This window comes from Schistocerca piceifrons, unplaced genomic scaffold (genome assembly GCF_021461385.2).
Source record: "Schistocerca piceifrons isolate TAMUIC-IGC-003096 unplaced genomic scaffold, iqSchPice1.1 HiC_scaffold_1870, whole genome shotgun sequence".
Classification (NCBI taxonomy): domain Eukaryota; kingdom Metazoa; phylum Arthropoda; class Insecta; order Orthoptera; family Acrididae; genus Schistocerca; species Schistocerca piceifrons.
This window is the reverse complement of record NW_025727757.1, coordinates 1,354,739-1,364,458: the sequence shown is the minus strand read 5'-3', so window position 1 is coordinate 1,364,458 and position 9,720 is coordinate 1,354,739. Positions and strand designations below refer to the sequence as shown.

Sequence of the window (9,720 nt, the reverse complement as noted above, 5' to 3'; positions counted from 1 at the left end):
CAGTGATTTATTTCGGGGACCGTTTCTAGTGGGAAGGCTTTGAAGTGTTGAGATCTCGCACGTTTGTGTTTGCATTGGGGGTTGGCCTTGCCCTTTGGTTATATCAAATTATTATTTTGTTGTTATATTTATTGGTTGTGTGTCGCGCTTCTTCGATTTAATAGTGCCAAGTGCCATTATCTTTCTCATGATTTTTCTTATATAAATGATTTTAAATTGTAATGCCAAGTTAACATATTAGTGGATTTTGTCTCTTGGGTAAACTCCAAAGGCACTATTGTAAAAGGTCATTTGATTTTATGGTGGCAAGACGCCGTTATTGTTTTTAAAGCTGTTTGTTTTAACTATTTGTTAAGCTCTGTAAGTTACACGAATATATTGTTACTTAAAAGAGTTTAGCATTGGCAATTTAATAAATTGTGTACAAAGTCTACTGTTTGGATATTATTGGGCGGAAATCCGTGGATAGTTGTCATATAAGAACACACATTCCACCCTCCTTCTACCTACAGTTCTCACTCTGGTTGTAACGGTAATGGATTCGTTGTATGTACTACGTAAATATGGGTGCAAAGCAAGACTGCAGGATTAACTTTTCTGAATTGTTTATTTTAAAAGTAGCAGAGGTTACACAGAAAGCTTTATTTATTTTACTCCGTAGTCGTCTGCATTACACTCAGCTTGATCTTAGGATGTCTATGAGCGACTGGTGGTTGTTCCGCTCGGCTAGGTCCAGCGGCGTGTCCCCACCATAATTTCTGTCTTCTCTGTCGGCCCCTGCCTCTAACAGTGCAGCCGCCGCCTCTGCACGGCCACGCCGTGCTGCATCGTGCAGTGGCGTGCTCCCACTTTGATCCCTGGCGTTGTGGTCGGCAGAGGAAGCTGCCAGCAGCCGCACCACAGCTGCATGGCCTTTCCATGCAGCCAGATGTAGAGGCGTGTTCTGCCAGCGGTCCCTGGCGTTAACGCCTGCTCCTACCTCCAGCAGATGGGCCGCCACCTCCCCGTGCCCCATGGCTGCTGCCCAGTGCAGTGCTGTCCGCTTGTTCTCGTCCTTCGCCTCCACGTCCGCCCCCACTGCCAGCAACGTTCGCACTTTGCTCACTGACCCATCCTTAGCTGCAGCAATCAGCATCTCGCCCTTCATGTCTCCAGATAGATTTCTGCAACAAAAGGACAATACTAACAAATTTCTTCAAATTTTGCAAAAACAGACATAATGTCTTATGGGATGACAGCAATCAGTGATTTTATAATGTTACTTTAAATCCGTCTTGATTGCAAGTTTTTTTTATTATTCATATGACCGGTTTCGGTTCATTCAGAACCATCTTCAGATCTGATATTTAAGTTACAGGAGTAACCCGTCCAATTCAGCAACTTTCACATGCTATGTCACATATGTGACGTAGCATGTGAAAGTTGCTGAGTTGGACGGGTTACTCCTGTAACTTAAATATCAGATCTGAAGATGGTTCTGAATGAACCGAAACCGGTCATATGAATAATAAAAAAAACTTGCAATCAAGACGGATTTAAAGTAACATTATAATTTCTTCAAAGACACACGTCTGAGGACGAAACACTATCGCAGAAGCAGAACTGTGATGAGTTCCAAGAACACATCTCCCCAATAAGGTTACCACAATACACTGGTGTCCAAAATTAAAGCAACAAACTGCGATTTCCCTGTCCTGTGTCTAATTCACGATATGATCATGCATACTGTCTACAGATGTCAGCACCATCGTGTTCTACACGGAAGACAGCATTCCAGTCAACAGACAACCAAGCTCACAATGAAGTCAGTGCACCTATGAAATGGGATAGTGTTTTCCGGGTAGTCCCACATCCACAATCTCTGTAGGCACAGTCACAGACGGTGGAGTATGGTACAGAGAAGACGCATGCCAGGCTCTCTGCAGTGGAGGGCCATAGGAAGAATGGAAGCAGCACAATCACAAACTGAAGTGGCCTGGTGGCTCAATGTGGATCTTACTGTTGTTTCTCAGATGTGGCGACAGTTGGTAGATACAGAAACTGTCTCTCGAAGACGAGGGCAGGATCCAACACGTGTGATACGAGAAAGGGGGCACCGCTATTTGGCTAAAAGGGCATCACAGTACTGCCTTACTACTGCATGGCAACTGGCATCACACCTCGCAGTATGCACTGGATGTGTTGTATCGAGGCAAACGTTATACAGAAGGCCACAGCAGAGTAGCCTATATAGTCAGAGACCTGTTGTATATGAACCCCTGACACATCTCCACAGAGAGTAATATGTAAAGTCATCAACACGCAACTGGATGGCTGAACCATGGGCCAATGTTATTTTCACAGGTGAATCCCAGTGTGGACTGGAGAGTGATTATCGACAGATTTGCATATGGAGGGAACGTGGAACAGGATTTTGGAGCCCAAACATTGAGGAACAAGCCTGTTATTCAGAAGGATCTTTAATGGTGTGGGCAGCGATTACGTTGACACCTCTTCATGACACTGTATGGGTGAATTGGCAAGGGTTAACTCCTGTCAGGTATCGTAACGAGATCTGGGGAACTCATATGCCATTGTTGCGAGGTGCTGTGGCCTCATAGGGATATGCCTCATACAGATCAGGTGATTGACGTTTTCTTGGAAATAGAAGATATTGCACACATGGGAGATCCCAATTTCAATCCCATTGAGCATATTGCGGATACACTAGGGAGATGGGTTGCATCACATAAGCATCCACAAACAATTCCATAAATCTTGTGAGTTGCTCTGCAGGAAGAATGATGTTATTGCCTCCACTTGAGAGTGATGACTTCGTTCGCAGCTTGCCCTGTTTTTGTCAGGCGGTCACAAACTATGCTGAGCACATTAAACCAGTAGTCGAATTGAGTGTGCAGTTCTGTTAAGTTGGAAAAAAAACGAAGAACATTTTTGTCTACCATAGTGGTCAGTGCTAATAGACAAGCAACACTGTGTGAAATAAATGCAGAAATCGATGTAGAATGTACGACTAACGTATCTGTGAGGACAGTGCGGCTAAATTTGGGATTAATGGGCTGTGGTAACAGATGTCCAATGCTAGTACCTTTACTAACAGTATGGTATCACCTGCAGCTCCTTTCCTGGTCTCGTGACTAAAATGGTAGGATCCGAGGCGGCTGGAAAAGCTTGGTCAGATAAGTCTCGAATTCCGTTGGTGAAAACTGATGGTGGTGTTCGAGTGTGACGTAGACCCCACAAAACTGTGGACCCTAGTTGACAACAAGACACTGTGGCTCCATAATGGTGTGCGCTGTGTTTATGTGGAATGGACTGAGTCCTCTGGTCCAGCTGAACCAATCGTTGACTGGAAATGGTTATGTTTGGCTAGTGCGAGACCATTTTCAGCCATTTTTTGACTCCATTTTCTCAAACAACGATATAATGAGCCACAACTGTCCGCAACTGATTTGAGGAACATTGTGGACAACTCGTGTAAATGATTTGGCCATCTGGATCGCGCAACATGAATCCCATAGAAGATTTATGGGACATAATCGACAGGTCAGTTCCTGTACAAAATCCTCCACCAGCAACACATTCGCAGTAGTGGGTGGCTCCAGGGACAGCACAGCAAAATATTTTTACAAGTGACTTCAACGACTTCTCGGGTCCCCGCCACGTCGAGTTGTCGTACTAGGCTGGGCAGAAGAAGGTCTGACACGATATTAGGAGGTATCCCACGACTCTTGCCACATCAGTGAATGTAGCTGTATTCCTGTCTTTCTCTGAACATTTCTATATTTTCTTCTTTCGTCGATCAGTTGCAGTATTTCTTCTGTTACTAAGGGTTTCTCCGAAGTTAGCTTCCCTTTATCTGTGTCGTCTGTCCACCGTCGGTTATTTTACATTCTAGAGATGTACACTCGTATTCAACTGAACAGCCTACTGTGTTGTTCCTTACCGCCATATCCACATCGTTGGTAAACTTCAAATACATCTCATCATTTCTCAGTACTGCATTATGATACATCTTTCTACACTGATTCTTCTGGACGATTCTCTTGAACTTCACTCTACTCTTCATAATTATTAGATCTGTATTTACATCTGAGTACACCTTACAGTCCAATATCTGATTTCGAATCTCTGACCATGATGTAATCCAACAGCACTCTTTCAGTGTCTCTGGGTCTCTTCCAAGTATACTTTTTCGTCACACGATTCCTGAACAGAGTATTCGTAAATACCATCTCACATTGGTTGTACAACTCAATTAGACTTTCATCTCTGTCATCCCAATGCCAATCCCATATATCCGATGACCCTTTCTGCTTCTCCTTCCCCTGCAACCGCATTTTAATTTCATACTTCCTTTTCTCCTTTTTACTTGTGTCATTGGCATGTGTACCTGAACTGTCGCTGTCTGAATTCGCTTGATGTCGAATCTGGTGAGAGAAACTCTGTCGTTGAGAAGTTCACAGTAGTCTGCTCTCTCCCCTATTTTCCTATTCATAACGATCCCTCCTCCCAACATAGCATTTTCTGCTGCTGATGATATACCTCAATGTGTCTTAAGATAAATGCTTAGCCTTTTCCTAGCTCACATCAGTGACCCCCAATGTATCTAGACTGGGCTTTTGCACTTCCGTTTTTAGACTCTCTAGCTTTCCAATTACAATCAAACTTCTGAATTCAAAGCTCCAAGTCATAGAATCTTATCCCACAATAACTTATTCCGTCTCTATTTCATAGTCACTTCCACCATGACAGACAATTTGCAGAGATCCAAAAGAATAACTTGTCTGGAATCTTTCCACAACGCAGATGGCATCACAACCGTTTTCCTGTTACTGTCATATTTCCTGTGGATGCAAGTTACGTGGTTTTAACTTATTAGATTCCATTGCCTTCTGCATCCTCATGTCATTGATCCCTTTTGATTCTCCAGCTTTCTAGGGGCAGTTTCCTACCTGAAGGGCAATAGAGTTCCTTGAAGCTCTATCCTTTCCTCCTCCCTCTTTGACCCTTCTATTATTGGTTGCCAGGAAGCTGATAACCTTGTCGATGAGCGCCTGTAGCTCCAAACACACACACACACACACACACACACACACTCTCTTTGGCCTTTGTCAGAAAGATGGCGACCTCTTAAACTGGATGACTTCTGCTGCCACTTCTCTTAATTTTTTTCAGAGGTTAAGAAGCGTCTGTGTTCGAATGTTTTCATTACTAATCAATGGCGCACTCCTAAACCATTGGTATATAACAGAAACACTGTCCCAGCATTTATCTATCTTGTAAAAATGTGAAGTAAGTTGTTTAAGAGCTTTTTGAGATTCTTGGTAACAATGTTAAAAAACGTCTTTTTCTTTTGCAGTGGTATATACATTGACGTGTGTTTCTACATCTGAATGATGATGACTTTCTGTGGCAGTCGCGTCGCTTAAGAGTGGCGCTAGTAGTACCATTATGAGGAAGCAAATCAAGCTTGTTGTAATTACACGCTGTAACGAGCGTGAGCGTTAGTTACCTTTGAGATTGGATGCAGTAAGCTGATGTTAGTCAAAATTTCCTTCGACACGACAGAGACGCCGTTATGAACATCTCACAGAGATTAAACGAAATCTGTAATAGGGCTATGAGAAGCTGGATGTTCCAACCGTGATGCATAAACATTTGACAGGCATGTAGCCACTATGCAGGCCTCCTGGCTGCGGTGATTCCAAGAATATTCCGTCGCAAGAAGACTGGCTTCCAGACAGCCACGTGACACTACTGAGATGGAAGACCATCGTGTTCACTGTATGGCTCTGGCGCACTGTAATACATCTCCAGCAGCAGTTTGAGCAGCAGTTGGCACCAAGTAACACAATGAAGTATTACAAATCGGTTACTTCACGGACAGCTCCGAGCAAGATGCTCTGTAGCGTGTGTTCCACTGATCCCACACCACCACCATTTGGCACTTCAGTGATGGCAAACTGAAGGGCATGGTCGAACTCTGTTGTATTTTCTGATATGAAAGCTGGTTCAGCCTCGCTGCCGGTAATGACCATGTTTTGATTTAGAAGGAGCCAGTTGGGGGTCTACAACCAACCTATCTGTGTGTTAACACATTGGACCTAAACCTGGAGTCATGGTCTGGGGTGCGATTTTATATGACAGCAGGAACACTCTCGTTGTTATCCCACACACCTTGAGTATAAATATCTGTTTCTATCTGCTGATTCGACCCATTCTGGTGCCATTAATGAACAGCATTCCAGGGGGAGTTTTCCAACAGTATAACGCTAGCTGACTTACCGCTGTTGTAGGTCAACATGCTCTATAGGGTGTTGACATGTCTCCTGGCATGCTCAATTATCAGGTCCGTTCCCAGACGAGCAGATATGGGACATCATCATACAGTAACTCCAGCATCATTCACAAACAGCATTACGGTCCCTGTACTGACCAACCAAGTGCCTCTGACATCGAACTCCATTCCACAAACTCTCGTCCAATACTTGAGCAACACAATTCATGCATGTCTGCATGTTTTAATTCGACCTTATCACAGTGTATGACCATTTCACGTTTCCAGTGGCTTATCTCACACCTACATTGACCTGCGATCTTGCAGTGTTAATCAGTTAAATATGTTACCCAGGTAAATGTATCCTTGATGTTTCACTACTCTGTATTGACAAGTTTTTGGTTTTGTGATTCTTTTCTATCAGTGTATTTATGATTGTAAACTATTTTTGTTTAAAGTAGTTGTCGGTTTTAGTCTTCGAAAGGCTGTATTTTTTTATGTAGGGCCTTTTATTAGTCACCACAACTGTCTGATGCCCAAGAAAAAAGGAAGCCTTCACTGTCTTCGCCCTGTATATTGTTATTCACATCAGTACCATGTTACACTCGATCTGTTCCCCAGCCTGGTTTTCTTAACTCTCTGCCAACAAAATTTTCACTCCATTATCAAATATTTTGTTAATATGTATCATTTCCTGCTCTTTATCTTTTATTTCCGCATGCTGTTGTTTCCCTCTCGATTTTTAGCCAGCTTTCTTAACTTTTTATGTCAGTCTTTTTATGCTGAAACATTCTTCCTTTTCCATGTCTTGTTTCTAATTCAACCACAATAATTTATTTTCTACTTTGTTTTCTGCCGCTTTTCTACTGAGATTGTACTAATTTCGTGCCCAGTATGTGCAACGTAATTTAAAGACTATCCCTGAAATTGTATTCAGCGTTATTCATTATGCTGCATAATGAGTTTCTGGATTATCCACAAAATATTCTTCCCTGTGCTCTCTATCTTTAGTCTTTCCTGCTACACTTCCTTATCGTCGGTTGTCTTCTTATGTTGAATGGTTGATGCTATTTGAGTACGAGAAATTAGGTATATACTCGTCAGGCTGTCTTATTTATATAATTTCACCATACCTTCTCTGTATCTTGCTCAATTTGGCACAGACATTAAATCTAATGACATTGTACATCTGTGGCCGACCATAAAAGGTAATTAAAGCCCGATATCCTTGAATAACTGGGAGAGATGTTTTCTTAAGTAACCTGAAACATTACTTATCCCATGTCAACGTTAAAATACTGGGTAACCTTCCTTATTTCCCCTTGAATAGGTACATACTCCTCTATTGTCCAATAACTTGTTGGATTCTACTCTGATTAATTGTAAAAGCATGTTGAATACTCTGAATTGCCACTCTTGGGCCTGTAGAATTCAGCTAGCCACTGAAATGCATTTTGCAACAATATCAGTTCACTATCAGATTATCATTATTTCACGAAGCGACAGTCAAATATCTGTGGCTACCACTATAGATCAAATATTTCAAAGAAGAAAAGTGACGTGATGACGAATTTACGCTGAAGCTGGTCTGCAGTGAATAAAAAGAAAAACTTTTGCAATGTCAGCAGTAAAACTCCCTGAGACACAGAGGGTATTACAGGTGGCGAGATATGGCTGCTGTGTCCATCTCCACTCAACGATCCGCACGCATTACAATTGACCTGGTTTTTATTAATCCAACATGCCTGCGTTAATCAGCAAGATACCGACAGTTTAGTAGAGGCTGATGTTGTCACGAATGATTTCCAAAAACTGCCACTAGAGGTTCTCACATACATCTCTCGTAGTAGGGTAAGATATGGATCTCAACTGATTCTCCTCCCCCAGTGGTGGGGTTCCCACAGACCCTTGAGAGAATATCTCATTAGAGTGTTGGGAGGGTAATCGCGGAAATGCAAGTGACAGTGGGAGTTTCAGAGATTCCTGGTTATTTGGTGAGGCAGCCCAATACTGAATAATACTGAACATGGTTGCAAGTCAGAAGAAACGAACAAGATCCGGTCTCTGCAGAATTAATTCATAATATAGCAAATCATCGCTGAAAACAGAAATTGCCTCTAACTCACCACTCGCTATCTTTGGGGAAGTATCTTACACAAGTAACTGCATTAAGTGGGTCAGTTGTGTTAGGAATTGAAAATACGTCACGATGCAGAGCTGTAGATCCTTGCCTCGTCAAACATCATAATTTATAAAAGAAATAAATTAATACCAGAACTATAAGATCTGCTTCGTCAAAAACATAAAATAGCAACATTCGATTTCTTCACTTTAACACTGGGCTAACTACCCAACGCGTAAAGCTGTTATTGTGACAGAACTCACCGCAGGTGAGAGACGGTAGCGTCATCAGGCTGTGGAGTGGCCTGGGGAGTGGTGGGGGGCGCAGCTGTGGCTGGGCTCCGGCCGTCGTCGCTGGGGCCACTGTGCGGCTGCGAGGAGGGGCCGGTCCTGCTCTCTCCAGAGCTTCGCGTGCTGCACAGAAGGAACACTGCTTCGAGAAGGGTTTTCAAATCGAAGCCAGTGGTCAGATTACCACAGACAGTACTGCTGAGGTACTGTTCCCACACAGATAATGGAACACACACTACCAAAGACAGTAGTGGGACAACTAAGGCGTTCAGCTAATCACTTCACACATTGCATCTCCTAATTTTCTCATACTTGTAGGCTAGCATACTACACAGTATTTCGTGCAAAACAAAGCACAAATGTAAGGTTCATACTAAGCTCAACAATTATGCTTATGACAACTATTAGTCAACATAGTTTCAATACATAACAATATAAATCACAAAGAAATTTGAATGACAGTATCCCTCCAATGCAATTAATGTAGTGCTGTCGTTATGGGATGGTGTTCCTAGCTCGTGTGTTATGGGGGGTAGAATGTCAAACCGGCCGACTTGGAGCAGGAGAGACACCAGAGAACGTTTTAGTTTCCACAGTCTGTACTTTTACAAATAAAATCATAAAACTTCGTTAGAATGTCCAGGAAGGATTCAGTATTCACACTCATAGCAGTGGAACTGCAAAAACATAAAGAAATAATTTTTGTTACATGTGAAATTTCGTAATTTTTCCTCTTCCTATCGGCTGCAGTTGTCGCTATAGGTACACCTTTCTTCATAAGTAAGAGAGATCCTTCGATGAATCATGCACGGCATGCAAACCATGCTTACAGGTACATGAAACTCTAGAATGTATTTAATTTATGAGAAAATGAATGTGCTGTAGCATTGTTAACTTCATCTTTAGAGAAAACTCAAGTTTTATAGTTATATTACCTAAATTTTTAGCACAGTTTTTAATCGACTTGCAAAATTCTAGAGATTTGCATTAAGGAGTTTGTGTTTAATGAGCATACCAAGTTTTAAAGTAAT

General features: G+C 42.3%; 1 protein-coding gene across 3 annotated transcripts in view; it reads right to left on the bottom strand.

Moving 5' to 3' along the window:
* Positions 1 to 588: 588 nt before the first annotated feature.
* The window catches only part of LOC124741106 (BTB/POZ and MATH domain-containing protein 4-like), a 56,480-nt gene continuing 47,348 nt past the window's right edge, over positions 589 to 9,720 (bottom strand). For all 3 annotated transcript variants that reach the window (XM_047248642.1, XM_047248644.1, XM_047248643.1), the window contains exons 4-5: positions 8,663 to 8,812; positions 589 to 1,163 (exon numbers count right to left, since the gene is read on the bottom strand). In XM_047248642.1, the coding sequence (XP_047104598.1) occupies positions 677 to 1,163; positions 8,663 to 8,812 (637 nt within the window). In that variant the 3' untranslated portion in view covers positions 589 to 676. The remainder of the gene's footprint in view (positions 1,164 to 8,662; positions 8,813 to 9,720) is intronic.